The sequence below is a fragment of the Bradysia coprophila genome, unplaced genomic scaffold, assembly GCF_014529535.1.
Source record: "Bradysia coprophila strain Holo2 unplaced genomic scaffold, BU_Bcop_v1 contig_151, whole genome shotgun sequence".
NCBI classification, from domain to species: domain Eukaryota; kingdom Metazoa; phylum Arthropoda; class Insecta; order Diptera; family Sciaridae; genus Bradysia; species Bradysia coprophila.
This window is the reverse complement of record NW_023503423.1, coordinates 4,482,578-4,507,774: the sequence shown is the minus strand read 5'-3', so window position 1 is coordinate 4,507,774 and position 25,197 is coordinate 4,482,578. Positions and strand designations below refer to the sequence as shown.

Below are 25,197 nucleotides of genomic sequence, written 5' to 3'. Positions count from 1 at the left end.
ATCTACCGTCCTGATCTGACCTGCTTTGAAATTTTGTTATCTTGCTGCCAGAAAACGACTCATTACCGTGTCAACAAAAAACAGTTTTTCGCATTTCGAGCGCTACAGCAAAAAATGACAAAGCGAGACAGTAATGAACTGATGTCCAGTGTAAAATTGATTTTATTCCTAAAAAATCATGTAACCTGACAACCTGTCGTGTCAGGTTATTTCATTTCCGGTCGAATCACGTTCCAATTTAATTAAGGTCAGGTCAAAAATATAAATTCCAGTTCCGGACAACTCAGGTTTCAGGTTGATCGGACCTGGAGTCGTAGTCCATAAATCGATGATAAGAAAAGCAAAAGAGAATCGACCCCATCTCAATTCGGCCCTGATAGAAAATTAAACTTGGCGCATCATGACGGTGATATGGTTGAAACTATTTTTAAACTTGACTACATAACGTGGTGAAATATCGTCTCCTTCTCTTTAATTGTTTCTTGTGTAACTTACCAGTACTTTGCTGCATACTAATTGTCCTCGTTCATTAGAAAGTTTACGTGAATGACAACGATGAGTAAGAAACTGATCTCACAGCACGTTTTGAAACTGGAAAACTCTGAAAAAGAATTTCTTTTTAAAGCGAGTCAAATGTGGGCTACATTGAAATCTAAACTTCGAAATGCACTGAACCGACAGCGTCAATTCGAAGTTGTCTTAGTGAAACCAGTTAACCCCTGCACAAATACTGGCGACAAAAACTACATCGAGTCCGAACATCTGAAGATGTTTCGAGCTATTTGGAGCTTGATCGATTCGATGGCATTTCTGGCTGGTGTTAGTGTAACCAGAGATGAGAGTATCAATACAAGAATGGCATTAGCAGCACTGGTGGTTTTGGTCACCTACCTGTTGCTTTTTTATACACAGTTTGTCGTTTGGCCCAGCGTTCCATTGTTGCTGGAAGTGTGCTGCATATACGGTGTATTGATACCGGTATGTTTGACTTCGTTATCAACAATTTTACACGATCTACTCATGTGAAACATTTCAATGAAACTTAAGAGTCATATCGCAAAGACTTCAGGCGATTGGGGAACAAGCGGTCTCCGATTTTAATGAGTGATAGCTCGGTGGATTAGTCTTTCAATTCTAGGAAACACGTATCTTTCACTTTTTCTATAAAAAAATTGTTTTCTATGAAAGCGTTTAAAAGTAAAGACATGTCGAGGGTACCGAAAACAGTTTTTCGGCAACAACTCAAGAAATTTTTTTTTTTAAATTGTTGTAATGTTGTACGAATGTCGGCCTTGGAAAGACCTACAGGTAGAGTATACGCACTGCTTGGTGCGAGTACATCCACGAGAGTTATGACTAAAAACATAGTAAATGTTCGGAGAGTCCGGATTCTCTGCAGCTTCGTTGTTCCACGGAACTGAGTATGGGGTGTTGTAGCTGGCGTCACCCACTATCGTTGCACATATAAATGAGCCCAGTACTTTTGTACTTTTTTTAGAAAACTCATTAAAATAGGAGACCGCTTGTTCCCAAAGTTAAAAAAAATCGCCTGAAGATTTGGCGATATGACTCTTAATCCATCCACCCAAAATAATATTTGTATATTATACAAAATTGCAGGGCTCCTTGAAGTTCCACCTAATTTTGCGCAATGTGACACGACTTACTCCGATGCATGATTTTTTTGAGAACATTCTCATCGGCAATCCAATTGGCCGTCGAGCGGATGATCTTGTCAGGGAAATGAACGATGCCTACAATAAAGTCAAGATTTTTGTGATCGTATCTGTTCTCTGTTTCGCAATATTTGTACTGCACCCATTGCAAGCGTTCGTTACCGAGGGTCGGCTGATACCAATTATGCGCATCGAATTGCCTTTTGTGGATCAAACAGAAATGAGAGGATATCTTATCGGAGTGGCCTTAATGTCGTTTATAGGCTTTCTCGGTGTCGTTGGGAACGTAGCTTTCGATGTGACGGTATTGACCCTTTTAATGGAATTCAAATCGTTGGTAACGCTGTTGGCGCACGATTTGGATGATTATCATGAATTTTCAAAGGAAGTGGAAACTCACTCAACACAATACCAGGACAGTTTTCTAAAGAACATTTGCAAGAAATACAACGACATTGACAGGCAATACAAGAAGATGTTTGTGTTGAATTGATTTTTAAATTGTGGATACGTTTTCAGGTACCTGCGATGCTTTCAAAGCACGTTCGGTAATATTACGTATCATTCCATTTGCGCATTGTATGGTTCGTTAATTTGCGCAGTTTATGCCACATTGACCGTAAGTATGTGCTAATGAGTTTGAGTGAAGTTTATTATGAAAGAAATCGGGTCTAATCCGCGTTGCTCTCTCAAATGCTCAATTATATGGCATAAAGCTTAATCCGCTCTTCATTCCGCTTACTCACGGTTTAGGCTACAACCATGGAATCAAAGAGCAGTTTTATTTTATTTTTTAAGGTGGATGCTATTTGTGCGAATAATCATTTTATAATGATTTGGCTATGGCTATTCGCATTCGCACAATATACACGCATCTTCCTTTTAATTTTGTAAAAGGATAAATTCAGTTGGATCAAACCAAACACCGTCCTTATACAATTTGTGGAAGGGAGAATTCAGTTATATCAAGCCAAACCCCTTTCTTATACAATTTGCAAATTGTACAGAGGGATTCTTCTGATAAACAGAAACCCAATAAAACCCTATTTGCCCGGAAGTACATGCCTTTCAAATGACACCCCACACGACCCTGTACGGCTCGTGTAACTGGAGAAACTTTTGTAAGAAAAGTGCAAGTTTTCGGTTTTTGATCACCTCTCGCTCGCCACACAAGCTTCGAAGAATTTTTTTGAAAGTGGTTTTGACTTCTGGGGTCGAGTACCTTACTGGGCACATATAAAAAATCCAAATGCGTCCGATTTCGGTCTTCTGTTTTTCAGAAGAATCCCTCACATGTAAATGGGTGCTAATTTGAAAATAATCAGTCAATACCTGTCTGAGCTATTCTTGAGATAAGCTGGGAAAACATTCTACAATCCGCCCTTCTCTTACGGCCCACAAACCATCAGTTGGAATTGTAGCGAAAGCATAAACGGAGCGGAAGAAATTTTTATTAAAAAATTCCTTTCTCTTATTGATTCAGAATGGTTGGATATCTGGTTATGGATTTTGTCTCTTTTGCTTTATTCAACTGTACGTCCAATGTATTTTGGGAACATTTGTGCATATTCAAGTGAGTAATTTTCTAATTTTGAATTTCCATTTAGACGGAAGGTGAAATTTACCAAACGAAGCTCCCGAAAATTTTCCGATTAATCCAAAAAAAGAAGATTCTTCCAAATTTTACTAATGCCAGGTATTTTCGTTGATTAACAAAATTTCCATTAGAACGACAGAATGAGTCAAGCGTTTTATTTGACACCGTGGCATGAGTATCCCATCAGGGTGCAAAAAATCTTTTTGTTACTAATACATGCATCGACGTTCAACGCAGTCAAATTGCGAATCGGACCATATGCACTTCTTGACGTGCAAACTGGATTAATGGTAAGTATACGGCGGTGTACTAACTTACTGAATTTATCAGCCTGGAACAATAATTTCCCACTTATCCCTCTAGAGCATTTTTGTTTATCTCGGTATATGTTCTCGGCAGATAAAAAAGTGTATGCACTTCTTGCCAAAATTGTTATCTTGACGTGTGGTCATTACGATTCTCGCCTTCGGCTCGACCAGCAATGCCCACACGTCTCGATAACAATTTTGGCAAGATCTGCTTATTCTTATATTATCATTGGGTGTCGAGAGAATTATATAATCCGATAATTACATTCATTCTAAACTGCTTTAGCACATGAGACATTTTATTTCCTACATTTTTACACAACTTTTCAAAGAAAATATTTTTTCCCATTACTCGTTAGAGGAACGGGTCAGAAAAAAAATGTTTTGTAAAACTATGGGAATCTAGTAAAATTCGTTTTTTTACGGGCTGCATCATTGTGAGCAGCCTTTTTTTTCGCATATTTAAATAAAGAAAAAAAAAATCAGGAAAACGTTGAAAAAGGTTTCAAAAAAAAATTGTCCCTGAGTCGGACTAGGATCCGAACCTGACTTTGAACCGGATCCGAATTAGGATTTCAAGTTCGACCTGAATCTGAATTTCCAATTTCGGATTCGAATTAAAACCCAAACCTGGTATGGTTCGACCTTAACTCAATTTTTCAACTTCTAAACTGAATCGGTTTAGACCAATCATTACTCTAAGACAAAACCAGAATACATTGACAGAAAGAAATTATGTTTTTGACCGATTAAGGACATGCATGGTCTGAAATTTTCATTAGGTTGCACAATTTTTTTTTGGCTCTTAAATTATAGCTTCAACAAATCGTCCAGAGCTCAAGGCTTTTTCAAGTTTTCCCCAGTGCGGTCCTGGATGAAAATGCGTTTTTCTCTCACTATATTTTCCATGCAATTCCATGCTACCCTAAAGTAAAATCAATTTTAGAAAAACAATAAGGGTCCGAGGTTATCATTTACTAAGTTGAACGTTTTTCAATGATTTCAGATAACAAAAAGTATCTTCTCGTACTATACTGCCATTAGTAGTCTAACTTAACGAGAAAATGACGGACGAGCAAATCAATTTTATGTAGTTCCTTCACTAAACAGAAATAAAAAAAATAATTACTGCTTGTTGCTAGGGCAATGATGACGATGATGTATTTAAAGGACAAATCGTATTTGAATGGTAGACAAATTACCAATAAATTATTTACATCGAAAAACCAGTGTTCTGTGGAACTGAACGTTGCAAATTATTAATTTTTTATGAATTTCATTTTAAAAAAAATTATTTTTCAATCAATCAATGGACTTAATTATGCATCACGAATCCAGAGCCATTCCTACATCGTTGAGCGGTCTCGGTGGCTCGTATTTAGTAATGTATTTAAGGGAACCATGCTCTTCACATTCAGGTAGTATTACCAACTCAAATCCAGAGCCATTCCAACATCGTTGATTTTTTTCACGTTCGCGGTGAGGTTGAGTTTATTGAGTTGAATCATATCATATCAACTGATCAAAATAACTGATATCAATGAGGGTGACGCATTCTACGCCTGGACAGCTGGGGCGTCAATTAAGGTCAGGTCAAAAATAGAAATTCAAGTTTCGGTCAACTCAAGTTCTAGGTTCAGGTTGATCGGACCTGCAGTCGTAGTCCTCAAGTCGATGATAAGAAAAGCAAAAGAATTCAGAGAATCGACCCCATCTCAATTCGGCCCTGATAGAAAATGTAACGTGGCGCATCATGACGACGGTATGGTTGAAAATGTTTTTAATCTTTACCATGTTCCGTGGTGAAATATCGTCTGCAAAATTTTCTCTTTCCTTTTTTGTGTAATCTACCAGTACATATAATTAGTCCTCGTTCCTTAGAGAGTTTGCGTGAATTACAAGAATGAGTAAGAAACGCAAACTGATCTGACTGCACGTTTTGAAACTGAAAAACTCTGAAAAAGAATTTCTTTTTAAAGCGAGTCAAATGTGGGCTACATTGAAATCGAAACTTCGAAATGCACTGAACCGACAGCGTCAATTCGAAGTTGTCTTAGTGAAACCAGTTAACCCGAACACAAATACTGGCGACAAAAACTACATCGAGTCCGAACATCTGAAGATTTTCCGAACTATTTGGAGCTTGATCGATATGATGGCATATCTGGTTGGTGTTAGTGCAATCAGAGATGAGAATATCAATGCAAGAATGTTATTAGCAGCACTGTTGATTTTTGTCACCCACCTGTTGCTTCTTTATACAAAGTTTGTCGTTTGGCCCAGCGTTCCATTGGTGCTGGAAGTGTTCTGCATATATGGTGTATTGACACCGGTATGTGTGGTCTCGATAATCTACAATTTTACATGATCTACTCATGTGAAACATTTCAATGAAACTTAACTTAAATATACCAAATTGCAGGCCACGTTGAAGTTCAAATTGATTTTGCGCGATATAAAACGAGTTATTCCGATGAATCTTTTTTTCGAGAACATTCTCATCGGCAATCCAATTGGCCGTCGATCGGATGACCTTGACAGGGAAATGAACGATGCCTACAATAAAGTCAAGATTTTTCTAGTCGTATCTGTTCTCTGTTTCGCAGTATTTGTACTGCACCCAATACATGCCTACATTACCGACGGTCGGCTGATACCGGCTATGCGCATCGAATTTCCTTTTGTGGATCAAACAGAAATGGGAGGATATCTATTCGGAGTGGCCTATATGATGGTGATAGGTATTCTCGGTGTAGTTGGGAATGTAGCTTTCGATGTGGCGGTATTGACATTTTTATTGGAATTCAAATCGTTGGTAACGCTGTTGGCGCATGATTTGGATGATTATCATGAATTTTCAAAGGAAATGGAAACTCACTCAACACAATACAAGGACAGTTATCTAAAGAACATTTGCAAGAAATACGACGACATTGACAGGCAATTCAAGAAGCTGTTTGTGTGTTGAATTGATTTTTAAATTGTGGATAATTTTTCAGGTACCTGCGATACTTTCAAAGCACGTTCGGTAATATTATTTATCATTCCATTTGCATATTGTATGGTTCGTTAATTTGCGCGGTTTATGCCACATTACATGTAAGTACTTGCTAATTATAGTTTGAGTGAAGTTTATTATGAAAGAAGTTGACTTGAGTGTAAGCGATGGTGAAGTAAGATTTTTGCGTGTCGCAAACCACGATCATTTATACTTCAGTCAACTGCATATAGTATTCTAATCTAAGAGTGGTGTCGGGGAATCTCGCGCCGTGCGAGATTCCTACTCTAGAGTGGTAATTTCGCGCCCATACATTTTTTGAATCTTCAGTTTTTTTGCCAATGTGTGGTTGGAAGTCAGCGCGAATTATGGAATTTGGGGCGAATTTGATTTGAAAAGTTGGAAATGGGTGCGAACTCGATTTAGAGCATTTTTGGAAAACCGAAAGTTGGAAATGGGTGCGAACTTGATTTAGAGCATTTTTGGAAATGTTAACAAAAACCGATTGAATTTTCCTTTTACGAAATCTTCACAAAGACTGAGTGAATTTTCCTTTAACGAAATGTTAACAAAGACTGAGTGAATTTTCCTTTTACGAAATCTTCACAAAGACTGAGGGAATTTTCCTTTAACGAAATGTTAACAAAGACTGAGGCAATTTTCCTTTTACGAACTGTTAACAAAGACTGAGGCAATTTTCCTTTTACGAACTGTTAACAAAGACTGAGGCAATTTATTTCCAACTTTCAGTTCCTTTGAAAATGCTCTAAATCGAATTCCCACCCATTTCCAACTTTCAGTTTTTCCAAAACTGCTCTAAATCGAGTTCGCACCCATTTCCAATTTTTTAATTTACCTAAAACCATCATAAATAGAATTCGCGCCGAATTTTATAGTTCGCGCTGACTTCCAACAACACATGTTCAAAAGTACTGCAGATCAAAAAAATGTATGGGCGCGAAATTACCACTCTAGAGTAGGAATTTCGCGCGGCGCGAGATTCCTTTTTTCACCATATAAATGTAGTAATCTCGCGCCCATACGGCGCGAGATTCCTAGCAACCCATGTTTATTGGTATGTGTGTTTGCCCCAGGCGTCCCACTAAATTTTGCCTTGTCCGAAATTCGGACATTTCGGACAATTCATAAAAATTTCGGACATTTTCTGTAAAAATTTCGGACATTTTTTTTCTAATTTTCACTAAAGTTACGTTAAGTGAAACATACTAGACATCAAAATCTGAAGTGAAAGCATTTTTGCTCATGTTGTCTACAGCTGGGCTTGAACTAGCAACCTCTGGTTTATAAATCCAGCGCCTATCCAACTCGACCAACGAGACGAGCAAAAATGAAGTCATTTCAGATGTTTATGTGTCTCGTTGGTCGAGTTGGATAGGCGCTGGATTTATAAACCAGAGGTTGCTAGTTCAAGCCCAGCTGTAGACAACATGAGCAAAAATGCTTTCACTTCAGATTTTGATGTCTAGTATGTTTCACTTAATGTAAATTAAAAATTTGTTGGTTTCACACCAGAGTTCATAGGAACTCATAATTCTGTACTAAAGTTACGCATTAGAAAAAGTCTGTAAGTCATTTAAGTCCATTCCACCAACAAATTCTAAGGCTTTATATGGGATGAGAGAGATGAGATTTTTTAAAGTATACTTTGACATGACCTGTAGCTGTACAGATCATAAACCTGAATAGAGGGCTTTTAACCTTCACGAAAAGATAGTGTTAAAGATGTAGGTTAACTAATGCATGTCGCGGAAGAATAATATCTGACATGTTTCTGAGGTAAGGGTTTGTAATAGTTCCCATATAAACGTCAAACAAACGAAAATCTAGATTTGGTATTTTAGTATAAAAATTCAGAAAACAGAAATCCAGATCTTCATTTGTCAAACGAAATTCTTGTGAATTCAATTACAAACCACAACTCCCGAATCAGAAACATGTCGTATTTCAACCTTGCGAGACTGTATGTTTAAATAAAACCAGGTTGAATACGGGTCAGGCTTCTTTCCGTTCCTCAAATTTTGGACAAATGCTGAGAAATACATTTTCCTCGCATAGAATAATTTCCTCAAATATGTGGTTTTTAGTCAATGCACTTCCTTCGTCGACCTACATCATTTGCATGTATTTCATCGAAGGATGGAAGAAATAATGATCACATAAAATACGCATAGGGCCTTAGTAGCGGCCTTAGTCCGAGGACCCAAATTTAATTTTTTTTTCAACAACATAGGGCCCTAGTTCCTTCTAAATGAAACAAAAATTACGAAAAACGGATTAAATTTACTTGAGTTCTATGTAAAATACACATAGGGCCCTAGTAGCTTTTCACCTCTAAAGCCCTAACTCACGGTCCACTCACCCGATTTAAAAAAAACTTTTCCTGGATTGGTATTGACAATACCTATCATTTGCCGTGTTATTTACATTTCCATCGTTTATTTTGCCATAAATATCACCAAAAGACCTTAAATCACTTAGGTGGCCCTAACTCACGAAGGGCCGACCCGAATATGCCCATCTTCGAACTTAGCCTCACTATTTTGACTATCTTTCAGGGAAAAAAAAATTTTTGAAATCGGATTTGATTTACTCAAGATATCGACGTGACAGACAGACGGACAGACGGACCAAATTTTTATTGCGGATTCGTCATCTATGAACATAGGCAAACACTTTGCCCGTACCGTCTGCTTCGAATTCCATCAATTACACACGGCATCGTAATCCTATAAGCCCCTTCGTACTTCGTACGTCACAGGATCTTTTTTGAAAGTTTGACGTTGCGACAACTCTAGCGATGTTATAGATTTTTTTTAACAAACATTTTATTTAACCGGATTTTCCCGTTCACAAAACTTTAAAAACTTTAACAAGTTCGTAGGATTTCCATCCCGTTTAAGATTGTGACAATCACAAAATTATTGGAGATTCGTTCAGTTTATTCCGTCACGAATATTTAGGCTGACATTTTTTTTTCGATTCAGTTTTTATACAGTTTGTTCATTTCATTTTTACAGAGTTTCTAAAGATTGTCGATATGTCAGAGTTTTTAATGTACCCAGTCAATTAAGTTCTTCCCAAATTGCGCAATATTTGAATTCGCGATAGAAATTTTAAATTTTGCGCCAAAAATTCATAATTTGGGAAGAACTTAATTGACTAGGTACATTTAAAACTCTGACATATCTAAAACTGTGTAAAAATGAAATGAACAAACTGTAATAGCTTTTCATCCAAGATCTCAGCTCAACTCAATTCCTAACTTTCTTCTCGCCGTAAAGGCGTTTTGTTGGTTCTGTAACGTAAAGGAGTTTAGTTTGTCCCTACAGAACTCATCTTTTTACGAAATTAATACCAATTTTCATTGTACACAAAAAGTGTTTTAACACGCCGAGCGATCCGGCCCATTGCCCCGGAGCGCAGCGGAGGGCCGCAATGCGAGCCGGGCGCCGGAACGGTGTCGGTAACTTAGGTGTTAATTTTTTTTCTCTCGCATCGTCTAATAATTAGTCTGTGTAATTTTTGTTATATAAAATTAAAATTTACAAAACCAAATTATAGACGGATTTGCTCTTTTACACAATGTAGTAAAGATCCTTTTACGAAATGTAGCGGAAACGCTAAAATTGCTCGACCTCACCGGTTTCGCCCTTTTACGAAATGTAGCGAAGACTCTGATAGATCGACCTTACGGCATTTGTCCCTTTACATAATGTAGCGAGGCTAATCGCTCCACCTCATTAGATTTTTCCTTTAACAAAATGTAGCGGGAACTCTAAAATAACTCGACCTCACCGATTTTTCCCTTTTACGAAATGTAGCGACCTTACCGGATTTGCCCTTTTACGAAATGTAGCGGGAACGCTAAAAAAGCTCGCTCTCATTGGATTTGTTCTTAAACAAAATGTAATGGGAACGCTTATAGCTCGACCTCACCCTTTCATGAAATGAAGCGAGAACGCTAAAAGTTTGACCTCACCGGATTTGCCCTTTTACAAAATGTAGCGGGAACGCTTCTAGATCGACCTCACCGGACTTTCCTCTTACAAAATGAAGCGGAAACGGTAATAGCTCGACCTCATTGGATTTGCTCTTAAACGAAATGTAATGGGAACGCTTAAAATGTTCAACCTCACCGGTTCTGCCCTTTTACGAAATATTTCGAAGGCTCTGCTCTAAGACAAGGCAAGATTTGACTTTTAACAAAATGCAGCGGGAACGCTAAAATAGTTCGCCCTCAACGGATTTGTTCTTTTTCCAAATGTAGCGAAGACTTTAATTAGTCCAATTAAATGACCTTGAAGAATTTTCTCTTTCTTACAAAAAATTCAGTTTCTATAGAGGAGGAGGAGGAATCTAACAAAAGCGTATGCTTCATACATTTTGTCGTACACAGGGGGAGAGGGTCTGATAATCATAATTTTTTGAGCGTGCATTTCTTATCTACATTTCTTTAACGAGCACTTCTACCGCAGATTTGGCCACAAAGTTACAAATGTAACAATCGCAATTCCTGAATGAAATCTAGAGTGATGGTTAAGGTGTGAACGGTTGTGGACGCCAAAAAAAACTAGTTCTGTATTAATATTGAGCGTTGCTTCATTTCGAATTTCGAAGCGTATTAAATATGATTTTCTTGTTATAAAGAATGCATTAAATGATAATGCTACGCGCGTATGCATTAATTGGTATTGCTATGCGCTGAACGAACAATGCTGTACGGTCAACAAATGTAAACAACGATTTTTGTATGTTGTTTTATTCGGAATGTGACTTTGGCACTGCAGGATGAAAAGTAGTATATACATACCACGGATCAAAAAGGTGTGTTTTAGACCCAGGTGGTGAAAACGTCCAAGGATGGAGCGACGCGAAGCGAAAGCACACCTTTTTGATCCTTGGTATGTAACATACTATTTCGAGAATATTTAATTTATTTTTCCGCGTTGCCATTCTCTTTTTTATGGATATAACACTTCCTTTTCCATGAAATCACTTTTTTTTGGGATATCATAAACATCTTTTGGTGATATCAGACTCTTCTTTTGAGGGATTTTTTGAAAGTTGACCAGGTTCCTTCGGAACTATTTTCTTGCGACGCTTTGTTTACATCTGGGCATGTAAAGCACTTAGCCCAAATATTCGAAAACCGCAGTCGTTCAATTTTAATATTCTTTTATTGGCTGGGGAACTTCCCCCAAAAGTCGAAAAAGGTTGTTTTTTGTCCGTAATTTACTGCCGCTACAGCCTATGGACATGCATGTGTTTGTGCTCATTGGATAGGTATTGTTCAGGAGAACTTCAAAAGGTGATGTCTCGCACCTGGCGAAAATTTCCATAAGAACGACAGAATTAGTCAAGCGTGGCATGAGTATCCCATCAGAGTGCAACTGACTTTTATCAAGATCTGAATTTCCAATCGCGGATTCGACCTGAACCTGAAATGGTTCTACCTGAATTCAGTTTTTCAACATCGTTTTCGACCTAAACTGAGTCGGTTTAACCTGTCACAGACGGAAAGCATATTAAAAGTTTTACTATTCAATCTATTACTTCATTTTATCGACGATTTACGAAGATTGATTTCAGAAATCATTTACTTCATTTGTTTTGAACATGAATTTTGCTATAAGACCTCATCAGTCAGAGCTTGTCGTTTATTCTGGCTGTCGTTGTCGATAACAGATGACAGCCATCTGTAACAGGTTAACTAAACCAAATTCATGTGACCTGAAAATTTTCAGACGGAAAACCGCAATTCACGCCGTAAGTGCGGTCCAAATTCAAAATGGAAAGTGCGGAGGTCTTTCTAACGTAGCGTCATATTCATACAATGAAGCGTTGAAATGTATTTTTCGGTTCACTTTTTCATCGAATCGTTCACTTAAAATTCAAATTTTAAGCACACTTACGGCGTGAATACCGCATATTGACAGAAAGAAATTATGTTTTTGACCGACTAGGCATATGGTGCAGAATTTTCATTAAGATGTCGAAAGGCGGGCCAATTAATGTACAATATTTGAGCACAATTTCATTAGGGATCTTAAATAGATCATTGTCAATGTCGTTTGAGCTGTCAAATAAGTTGTCATTTTCACAAAGCTAACCTCAAATCGAACAAAAGAAGTATTGGATAGTGAGACGCCGCACAAATTTTCATACATTTCAAGGGGCAGCTCTGTGAACGAAACATCTTTTGAGGTTAGCTTTGTGAAATTGACAACTCATTTGACACTTTTTGAGAGTGTCCAGAGTTCAAGGCTTTTTCAAGTTTTCCACAGTGCGGTCCTGGATTAAAATACTCTTTTCTCTCACTGTATTTTCCACGCAATTCATACTTTTCACTCTAAACCTAAAAGTTTTTTTTTTAATAAATCCGTTTATTATCATCCCTTATACGTGCGTGGTAAAAGTAAAATCAATTTTAGAAGAACAATGAGGATCCAAGGTCATCATTTATTAAGTTGAACGTTTTTCAATGATTTCAAATGACAAAAAGTATCTTCTCGTACTATACTGCCATTAGTAGTCTAACTTAACGAGAAAATGGCGAACGAGCCAATCAATTTTATGTAGTTCCTTCACTAAACAGAAATAAAAAAAATAATTACTGCTTGTTGCTAGGGCAATGATGACGATGATGTATTTAAAGGACAAATCGTATTTGAATGGTAGACTAAATTATTTACATCGAAAACCAGTGTTCTGTGGAACTGAACGTTGCAAATTATAAATTTTTTATGAATTTCATTTGAAAAAAAATTATTATTTTTCAATCAATCAATTGACTTAATTATGCATCACGAATCCAGAGCCATTCCTACAGTCAAAAAACCCTTAAGGGTGAAAGTGACGCGATGTCTACTTTTAAAATAACTGATATCAATGAGAGTGACGCATTTTGCGCCTCTACGTAAAAGTTTTATCAACAAAAAATTGACTCATACAATTTTACCAAAAAATTGCGTCAAAATTGGCAGATGGTTGAAGAAACTACTGCTAGGAAAATCGTTAAAATAGGGAAAAAACGTCGTGAAAGATGAAATTTAAACGGAAGAAATCCGAATCATCTACCATTTTGTCAAATCTCAACCTACTTTAACGTGTGACATTTTGTTGAACTCGTATGAATGCCTAGATTTTAAACATTCGTCAAACATATAACTTCAGGTTCCGATCAACTCAGGTTTCAGGTTGATCGGACCTGGAGTCGTAGTCCATAAGTCGATGATAATAAAAGCAAAAGATAATCGACCCCGTCTCGATTCGGCACTGATAGAAAATTAAACTTAGCGCATCATGACGATGGTATGGTTGAACATATTTCCGTGGTGAAATATCGTCTCCTTCTCTTTAATTGTTTCTTGTGTAACTTAACAGTACTTTGCTGCATACTAATTGTCCTCGTTCATTAGAAAGTTTACGTGAATGACAAGGATAAGTAAGAAACGAAAATTGATATTTCGCAGCTCGTTTTGAAACTGAAAAACTCTGAAAAAGAATTTCTTTTTAAAGCGAGTCAAATGTGGGCTACATTGAAATCTAAACTTCGAAATGCACTGAACCGACAGCGTCGATTCGAAGTTGTCTTAGTGAAACCAGTCAACCCGAACACAAATACTGGCGACAAAAACTACATCGAGTTCGAACATGTGAAGATTTTCCGAACTATTTGGAGCTTGATCAATACGATGGCATTTCTGGTTGGTGTTAGTTCAACCAGAGATGAGAATATCAATGCAAGAATGGTATTAGCAGCACTGTTGGTAGTTGTCATCTACCTGTTGCTTTTTTATACAAAGTTTGTCGTTTGGCCCAGCGTTCCATTGTTGCTGGAAGTGTTCTGCCTGTACGGTGTATTGACACCGGTATGTGTGGTCTTGTAATCTACAATTTTACATGATCTACTGATGTGAAACATTTCAATGAAACTTAACTCATCCAAAATATACCAAATTGCAGGCCATGTTGAAGTTCATATTGATTTTGCGTAATGTAAAACGAATTATTCCGATGCATGATTTTTTTGAGAACATTCTCATCAGTCACACAACTGTACGTCGATCGGATGATCTTGTCAGGGAAATGAACGATGCCTACACTAAAGTCAAGATTTTTGTAGTCATATCTGTTCTGTGCTTCGCAGTATTTGTACTGTGCCCAGTGCATGGCTACATTACCGACGGTCGGCTGATACCAATTATGCGCATCGAATTGCCTTTTGTGGATCAAACAGAAACGAGAGGATATCTTATCGGAGTGGCCTTTATGTCGTTGATAGGTTTTATCGGTGTTGTCGGGAGCGTTGCCTTCGATTTGGTGGTATTGACCCTTTTAATGGAATTGAAATCGTTGGTAACGCTGTTGGTGCACGATTTGGATGAATTTTCAAAGGAACGGGAAACACGCTCAACACAGTACCAGGACAGTTTTCTAAAAAATATTTGCAAGAAATACAACGACATTCACAGGCAATTTATAAGGAGGAGGCTAGTGTTGGACTGATTTTTAAATTGTGGATAAGTTTTCAGGTACCTGCGATGTTTTCAAAGCACGTTCGGTAATATTACGTATCATTCCATTTGCGTATTGTATGGTTCGTTAATTTGCGCGGTTTATGCCACATTGACCGTAAGTATGTGCTAATGAGTTTGAGTGAAGTTTATAATGAAAGAAATCGGGTCTAATCCGCGTAGCTCCCTCAAATGCTCAACTATACGGGATAAAGCTTAATCCGCACCTAACGCCGTTTACTCACGGCTTAGGCATAGGCATTAGGCTACAATAATGGAATCAGAGATCAATTTTGTTTGATTTCTTTAAGGTGGATTAGATGCTATCTGCCACAGCAGCACCAAATGATGTAGCAGGGCTGTGTATTCGCACATTCTGCGAATAATCATTTTACTAGGTCCCACCGTTTGGGCGGGTCAGGTTCCTTGACTGACAATTTTTTCAATATATTTTTGACCATTTTCATTGTTGAACTTCCGAAGCATCACTGATACAAATGCCTACATTTAATATATCGATTACTCTAAACATGACAACGAAATTTGACAGAAAAAGTTCTTCAAATAAACCTTCGAAGACCGAATGATCTTTGAGTTCTCATTTTTCTTATAAATTTGCAGCAAGATTTTCAATCAACCACAAATCATAAATAAAATGCGACTCGTGTGAATTACTTCCCACTCGTATGAGCTATCTATTATTCTGTTTGTTTGCCATTTTGTCAAATTTAATCAGAGTAGATGCGAAGTTTTACAAATGTGGAACAATGAGAGATGAACTTGCCGAACTTACAGTTTTGTACAAAAAGGAAGTCCCCCGGTATTTTACAAAACCGTCACTCGTGAATAAAATGTGGATGGTAATAAACGACCGATAAATTAATTTTTTTTTTCATTTCTTCACTTTTGTCGATTTAGAAAACGACAAAAGTGAGGAATTGACAAAACGTCTTTAAGTTACATTTTGTAAAAGGATGAATTCCCTAGGAACGAACAGAACGCCTTCTCATTACATTTTGTAGAAGTATGAATTCCCTTGGAACGAACAAAACGCCTTCTCGTTACATTTTGTAAAAGGATGAATTCGCTAGGAACGACCCGCCTTTGCTTTATATTTCCAAAATCGACAAAGGCTGAAGGAAAGACATTTTTTTTTTACTTTTTACTGATTTACTGAAGAGGTGCCAGCGACATGTACCACATTTCTATCGGTATTTTATTATTTTTTATCGGTAAAATTGAATTTTTCTATTGGTCGAATATAATATCCCATAAAATTATTACGACTCGTGAGAATTACGGCCCTCGCTTCGCTCTGGCCGCAACCTTCACACTCGTATGGGAGTTGTAACATATTTTGTTTGATTGTTGGAATAATGAATTTAAAAAAAATATTCAGAAATTTGTTGAGAATGACTTATATCTTATATTGCCTACAAAGAATGATGGTTACATTTAGCGTTTTTCATAAAATTTCCTACATTTTTCAATCATAGTGTGCTTATGACATTTTTCTGCCGTAAGACCTTGAGTAAAAAAAAAACATCTTTCTTTGGCATTCAATTTGTTAGTCAACTATCAAATTTGATAGTCAACTATCAAATTGTTAGCAGTTCACTAACAAGAGATGTTTACCGGTTAGAGGCTGGACATGTAGTGCCGAAATTTTTCTTTCTACTTGTTTCATGCACATTATCGAAAACATACTGATACGATTTACACACACTACGCAACAAAATCAAATTTCATCAAAGTAATCTTTTTCGATTGAGGCTACAATCAACAGTGTAAAATCCTGTTTTTCTGGGATAGCTTGAAGATCCTTCGTCCCACATAGCCCATCTTCGAACTTAGCCTCGGTATTTTACTTCCACAAATTTAAAAAAAAGATTCATCCAAATAGGTTAAAAATTACTCAAGTTATCGTGCCCTCAACGAAAAACTGTTACCCACATTTAACGTTTTTCATAGCATTTCATACATTTTCAATCACAGTGAACCTTTTTGTTACCCACATTTTTCGGTATTTTCTGGTGTAAGACCCTGACTTTCAGTCAAGGGAATAATACTTTGGCTACTATAATCACTTTATATAATACATAGCCAAGCAGATTGTGCGAAGAGCCAAAGTATGATAAAGGGACAATTCGTATACAATACAATATATGAATAGTTTCTCCTTGGCTATTCGTACATTCTGAAGAAACATATTTTCGTCAATGTCGAACAAAGCGTTTATATTTGGCATTTCGTCAATGGATAAATTCAGTTGGATTAAACCAAACACCGTCCTTATAGAATCTGTAGAAGGGAGAATTCAGTTAGGCCGAACCATACACCGTCCTTATACAATTTGTAAATGGATGTTAGTTATTTTGAAAATAATCAGTCAATTCAGGTATTTTCTGGCCTATTCTTGGCATTAGCTGGGAAAACATCATGGCCCTACGTTAGTGAAGGGCCGTGACGCAAGTCCGTTCACACTGAAAATTTTGATTCGGCTTTCTTCCGTTTGAATTCCATTTTTTAAAGCAATATACTTCACAATTTTAAAAATTTTCCTTCCTCAACATCTGCCACTTTTTGACGCAAACTTTTTTATTATTATTTTCTTCCTAAAATTTTTCTGGTAAGATTTTTGTTGATAAAACTTTCGCGTACTTTCCTCATCAGCTGTCATTTGTGACGCATACCTTTTTGCGTGTCGAATCTGTAAGCGTCACCTACACCGATTGGAAATTCAGCGCTTCTCTTACGGTCCACAGACCATCAGTTGGAATTGTAGCGAAAGCTTAAACGGAACGGAAGAAAATTTTATTAAAAAATTCCTTTCTCTTATTGATTCAGAATGGTTGGATATCTGGTTATGGATTTTGTCTCTTTTGCTTTATCCAACTGTACGTCCAATGTATTTTGGGAACATTTGTGCACATTCAAGTGAGTAATTTTGTAGTTTTGAATTTCCATTTCCACAGAAAGTGGATGGAATTTACCAAAAAAAAAATTCATGAAAATTTTCCGAACAATCCACTGAAGCCAATAAAGCTTCTTCCATGCTCTACTAATAGTACTTGTGCTTGAATAACATTGCCAAGTATTGATTAACAAAAAATAATCAAAATTTCCTTTAGATCGACAGAATGAGTCAAGCGTTTTATTTGACACCGTGGCACGAGTATCCCGTCAGAGTGCAAAAAATCTTTTTGTTGCTAATACATGCATCGACGTTCAATGCGGTCAAATTGCGAATCGGACCATTTGCACCACTTGACGTGCAAACTGGAGTAGTGGTAAGAATACGGCGTTGGACTAACTCAAGCTCGCTAAAACTGATTTTATCATTGGGTGTCTACGGAATTGTAAAATAAAATCCCAACTTATTAGCACGTGAGACATTTTTTTCCTACATTTTTCCAAATTTGCAAAAAAAAAACATTTTTTGTGAAACCCCGGTGAAAAAAAAAACGTATTTGAGACCCTTTTTGAGACCGAAACTTTTGTATGGCCGTGAGACTACGTATTTCGAGCCTTTGAGAATATTTGAGACCGAGAATTTATCGAAATAGTTCATCGGAGTTCATCCAAAATTCATGAGACGTCTCTCTTTAGACTCATTTGAGGATGTTCTAGTCTGACTGAGTGGTCTGGTTTCGGATTTCCTAGACGTAGTGAGACTGACTGAGTGGTCTGCTTTCGGATTTGCTAGACGTAGTGAGACTGGATGAGTGGTCTGCTTTCGGATTTGCTAGACGTAGTGAGACTGGATGAGTGGTCTGGTTTCGGATTTGCTAGACGTAGTGAGACTGGATGAGTGGTCTGGCTTCGGATTTGCTAGACGTAGTGAGACTGGATGAGTGGTCTGGTTTCGGATTTGCTAGACGTAGTGAGACTGGATGAGTGGTCTGGCTTCGGATTTGCTAGACGTAGTGAGACTGACTGAGTGGTCTCATTTTGGATTTGTTAGACCTTGTGAGACTGGATGAGTGGTCTCCTTTTGGGTTTGTTAGACGTTGTGAGAATGGATGAGTGGTCTCATTTTGGATTTGTTAGACCTTGTGAGACTGGATGAGGATAAATGAGTGTCATAAAAAAAAAACTTTTTCAGACTTCTAATTTTTGAGTTTTTTCTAGACCGTTTGAGACTTCTCTTTTTTCAGTTTTTTCTAGACCGTTTGAGACTTTTCATATTTGATTTCTTTTTAGAACTTTTTTCTTCGTTCGTTATTTATCGGAAGATTTTTTTTGTACTTCTATGTTGAGTTCACAGATGGCCACTACCCTTTACTTTTTTTATAATTCGCTAGACCAAACTGACTGAAATTGTAGAATCGTTAGTAATATTTGAATTTTTTTATTTTACCTTTTTTTATTTGTAATGTTTTTTCCGGTCACCCATCCAAGTACTAACCGCGACGAATGATGCTTAACTTTCAATTTGGACGGCCGTCGACGTTCACGTGCTGCTAAATCAGATATATCTATTTGGAGTTCTAATTTTGAACCGTTGTTACAATTTCCGAGGTCGGATGAGCAGTCTCATTGGCAGGCGGCTTGAGACCGAGTGAGTGGTCTTTTTTGAAGAAAATAATTTCTTCAATTACTGAGACCGGTTCAGTGGTCTCATTTGAAGAAAATATTTTCTTCGATATCTGAGACCGAGTGAGTGGTCTTTTTGGAAGAAAATATTTTCTTCAATTACTGAGACCGGTTGAGTGGTCTCATTTGAAGAAAATATTTTCTTTGATATCTGAGACCGGTAGAGTGGTCTCATTTGAAGAAATCATTTTTTCGATTTCTGAGACCGGTTTAGTGGTCTCATTTGAAGAAATAATTTTTTCGATTTCTGAGACCGGTTCAGTGGTCTCATTTGAAGAAAATATTATCTTCGATTACTGAGACCGGTTCAGTGGTCTCATTTGAAGAAAATATTTTCTTTGATATCTGAGACCGGTTGAGTGGTCTCATTTGAAGAAATAATTTTTTCGATTTCTGAGACCGGTTCAGTGGTCTCATTTGAAGAAAATATTATCTTCGATTACTGAGACCGGTTCAGTGGTCTCATTTGAAGAAAATATTTTCTTTGATATCTGAGACCGGTTGAGTGGTTGCATTTGAAGAAAATATTTTCTTTGATATCTGAGACCGGTTGAGTGGTCTCATTTGAAGAAAATATTTTCTTCGATATCTGAGACCGATTGAAACGTCTCTTTTGCAGAAAATATTTTCTTGCATTATGGATACTGTCTACACCCTCAAGATCAACAACACCAAAAAGAAATGAAACTCATTATAATGAACAGTGTGATATGAAAAACTAAAACAGCTGAAATTGAATTTTCGATGGAAAATGTAATACCGCTCGGTTGCCAGAGCCTTTATGTTTTAAATCTCTAAACCATCCCAACACAATCATTAAATCTGGTACATACTTTTTTCAAAATCCAAAATCTATCACTTGAATATTTTCGTCATTTATGTTTCGCTATATAAGTAGAGAGCTGAGACACAAACACATTTATTTCATCAATTGAAATTTCCCGTCAAACTCCGATTTGAGAAACTGTTGCGTTTTGTCATTTGTTTCCGAGCTAATACCGCTCCTTCAATCTTTTATTGTGTAAACCCAAACGCAAATATTTTTTCAAATTTTCAAGAAACGAGCGACAAAGATCCTGAATAGAAATTGTTACCTCTTTGTCTCTTACCTTTGGTGTACATTTGCATGAATCTTTTTTGACGCAAAAAACGTGTACCTTTAGTGTACATTCGCATTTATCTTTTTTCGTTTTGTTGACGCAAAAAACGTCATTTTCGTACCTTTAGTGTACATTCGCATTTATCTTTTTTCATTTTGTTGACGCAAAAAGCGTCGTTTTCATACTTTTTTCGTTGTTTTGACCAATTCAATTTCCTTTGTTAATAAAACGTTTGATTTAATTTAAAACAGTTGTCTCACTGGATCTGCAGAACGAACCAAAAGAACGCAAAACCTCAACTATTCGGTTGCATTTATTTTTAAAATTAGCATTTTCTTCGAAAGAGACCACTCGACCGGTCTCAAAGAATTGAAAAAATATTTTCTTCCAAAGAGACCACTCGACCGGTCTCAAAGAATTGAAAAAATATTTTCTTCAAAAGAGACCACTCGACCGGTCTCAAAGAATTGAAAAATATTTTCTTCAAAAGAGACCACTCGACCGGTCTCAAAGAATTGCCAAAAATATTTTCTTCAAAAGAGACCACTCGACCGGTCTCAAAGAATTGCCAAAAATATTTTCTTCAACAGAGACCACTCGACCGGTCTCAAAGCATTGAAAAAATATTTTCTTCAAAAGAGACCACTCGACCGGTCTCAAAGAATTGAAAAAATATTTTCTTCAAAAGAGAACACTCAACCGGTCTCAGAAATCGGAAAAATTATTTCTTCAAATGAGACCACTCAACCGGTCTCAGATATCAAAGAAAATATTTTCTTCAAATGAGACCACTCAACCGGTCTCAGATATCAAAGAAAATATTTTCTTCAAATGAGACCACTCAACCGGTCTCAGATATCAAAGAAAATATTTTCTTCAAATGAGACCACTCAACCGGTCTCAGTAATTGAAGAAAATATTTTCTTCCAAAAAGACCACTCACTCGGTCTCAGATATCGAAGAAAATATTTTCTTCAAACAAGACCACTCAACCGGTCTCAGATATCAAAGAAAATATTTTCTTCAAACAAGACCACTCAACCGGTCTCAGTAATTGAAGAAAATATTTTCTTCCAAAAAGACCACTCACTCGGTCTCAGATATCGAAGAAAATATTTTCTTCAAACAAGACCACTCAACCGGTCTCAGATATCGAAGAAAATATTTTCTTCAAACGAGACCACTCATCCAGTTTCGCACAGTTCACCAATAAATGTTAGCAAAGAGACTACTTGTTCCGTCTCAAGCGATCTGGACATATAACTGCAACGAGACCACTCATCCAGTCTCGCACAGTTCACCAATAAATGTTAGCAAAGAGACTACTTGTTTCGTCTCAAGCGATCTGAGTATATTACTGCAACGAGACGACTCATCCAGTCTCGCACAGTCTGGCGAAATAATATTCGAAAAGAGACTACTCGTTTGGTCTACGGTATTCTCATTTGTTCATCCGAAATGATTTTAGCAAAAACAAAAATATTTTGAGACCTAATTGAGAATTCCAGCAATTTTGAGACTGGAATTAGACCGTTGAGAATACGTATTTCATGGTCTCGTGAGACCGATATTTTCACTGGGGAACTATGGGAAAATCTAGGAAAATTCAAAATGTTTTCCCAAAAATAGTCTTTGCTACTGGGGCCCGAACTGGACTTTTAGCCGGACCTGAATTAGAATTTCAAGTAAGATCTGAATCTGACCTAAACCTGAATTTCCAATTTCGGATTCGACCTAATCCTGACCTGAACCTGAACTCAATTTTTCAACTTCGGATTAGACCTAAATGAAATCGGTTTAACTAAATCGAATTCATGAGACTTGAAAATTTTCAGACGGAAAACCGCAATACAGATATTGACAGAAAGAAATTATGTTTTTGACCAGGACAGCTGCCTTGTTTTGACCGACAAAGGACATGGTATGTAATTTTCATTAAGATATAGAAAGGCGGAATAACTACGGTACAAAATTTGAGCACAATTTCATTAGGGCTCTTAAATTATAGCTTCAACAAATCGTCCAGAGTTCAAAGGCTTTTTCAAGTTTTCCCCAGTGCGGTCCTGGATTAAAATGCTCTTTTCTCTCACTGTAATTGCCACGCAATTCATACTTTTCACTCTGCACCTAAAGTAAAATCAATTTTAGAAGAACAATAAGGGTCCGAGGTTATTAATTTATCTGCTAGTGCGAAAACAGATAGGTAAATGGCTCCATTACCTATCTGTTTTTAGGGAGGCAAAGTGGGTTTTCGCACACGCAGCTAAAATATAGTAACGGCTATAAACTTACCACTGGCAAAAAAAAATCGGAAGCAGGTAGGTAATGTACTAAAGATGAACGTTTTTCATTGATTTCAGATAACAAAAAGTATCTTCTCGTACTATACTGCGATTAGTAGTCTCACTTAATGGGAAAATGATGAATGAGCAAATCAATTAAATCAATTTTATGTAGATCCTTCACTAAACGGAAATAAAGAAATATTTACACACAAATGAACTTAATTGCTTCTTTGCTGCTTGAGGAGTGACGATTTTGTATTAAAAGAACAAATGGCATTTGAATAGTAGACAAATTACCCATAAATTATCATTAACATGGACGCAAAGTAAAACCTGTGTTCTGTGGAAATGAATGTTGCAAATTTAGTATTTTCTTATGAATTTCATGAAAAGTATATTTCAATCAGTCAATTACCTCAATTATGCAACACTTGTGAATGGCTATATAGTACTCCTAGTAATAACACTCATATGTCACACATCAAACAGCCTCCAAATTTTAATACATATCGGCGTATTTGCTTGCACGTATGATGAGTGATGAGTTTAACTAACACTGTCTAACATTACACTTTGGATTTCACTATTAGCACGCGTGCGAATAGCCATTCCACACTAATGTGAAATGGCTATTCGCACGCGCGTTCGAATAGTCTTCTACAGTGTGTAATGGCTATTCGCACTCGCGTGCAATAACAGTTGAAAGTCAAAATTTCCCCATTTTCGAAGAGTGATATATCCTTGACAGAGTCACCGAGCCAGCCAATTAAGATTGGTTCTAGACACAGTTAATAAGCGCTATCGAATGGCGACAAAAAATTTTTGAAAGTGGTCTTTATTTGACACCGTGGCATGAGTATCCCGTCAAAGTGCAAAAAATCTTTTTGTTGCCAATACATGCATCGACGTTCAATGCAGTCAAATTGCGAATCGGACCATACGCACCACTTGACGTGCAAACTGGATTAATGGTAAGAATACGGCGGGATAACAACTTACTAACGTAAGCTCTATCTCCGTAAAACTGAATTTATCAGCCTGGTACAATAATTTCCCACTTATCCCTCTGGAGCATTTTTGTTTATGTTCTCGGCAGATAAAAAAGTGTATGCACTTCTTGCCAAAATTGTTATCTTGACGTGTGGTCATTACGATTCTCGCCTTCGGCTCGACCAGCAATGCCCACACGTCTCGATAACAATTTTGGCAAGATCTGCTTATTCCTATATTATCATTGGGTGTCGAGAGAATTATATGACCCGATAATTACATTCATTCTAAACTGCTTTAGCACATGAGACATTTTATTTCCTACATTTTTAAACATCTTTTCAAAAAAAAATATTTTTTCCCGTTACTCGTTAGAGGAACGGGTCAGAAAAAAAATGTTTTGTAAAACTATGGGAATCTAGGGAAATTCAGGAAAACGTTCAAAAAGGTTTTCAAAAAAAAAATTGTCCCTGAGTCGGACTAGGATCCGAACCTGACTTTGAACCGGACCCGAATTAGGATTTCAAGTTCGACCTGAATCTGAATTTCCAATTTCGGATTCGAATTAAAACCCAAACCTGGTATGGTTCGACCTAAACTCAATTTTTCAACTTCGGTTTCGAGCTAAACTGAATCGGTTTAGACCAATCATTACTCTAAGACAAAACCAGAATACATTGACAGAAAGAAATTATGTTTTTGACCGACTAAGGACATGCATGGTCTGGAATTTTCATTAGGATGCTCAATTTTTTTTGGGCTCTTAAATTATAGCTTCAACAAATCGTCCAGAGCTCAAGGCTTTTTCAAGTTTTCCCCAGTGCGGTCCTGAATGAAAATGCTCTTTTCTCTCACTGTATTTTCCATGCAATTCCATGCTACCCTAAAGTAAAATCAATTTTAGAAAAACAATAAGGGTCCAAGGTCATCATTTATTAAGTAAAACGTTTTTCAATGATTTCAAATAACAAAAAGTATCTTCTCGTACTATACTGCCATTAGTAGTCTAACTTAACGAGAAAATGACGGACGAGCAAATCAATTTTATGTAGAGCTTTCACTAAACGGAAATAAAGAAATATTCACGCAAAAAATAACTTAATTACTGCT

At 36.9% G+C, this 25,197-nt stretch overlaps 1 protein-coding gene and 1 long non-coding RNA gene across 2 annotated transcripts; both read left to right on the top strand.

The window, feature by feature from the left end:
• Nucleotides 1–555: 555 nt before the first annotated feature.
• LOC119074982 lies at nucleotides 556–25,191 on the top strand. Its single transcript, XM_037181385.1, has 9 exons — nucleotides 556–559; nucleotides 626–978; nucleotides 1,621–2,085; nucleotides 15,022–15,074; nucleotides 15,135–15,234; nucleotides 17,964–18,053; nucleotides 18,248–18,332; nucleotides 23,995–24,068; nucleotides 25,052–25,191. The coding sequence occupies exons 1-9, from the start codon at nucleotides 556–558 to the stop codon at nucleotides 25,100–25,102; spliced, it is 1,275 nt and encodes a 424-aa protein (XP_037037280.1). The 3' UTR covers nucleotides 25,103–25,191.
• LOC119074715 lies at nucleotides 2,156–3,567 on the top strand. The gene is made up of 3 exons (XR_005087219.1): nucleotides 2,156–2,295; nucleotides 3,160–3,249; nucleotides 3,405–3,567. It is a non-coding gene; the product is annotated as an uncharacterized LOC119074715 (long non-coding RNA).
• Nucleotides 25,192–25,197: the final 6 nt, after the last annotated feature.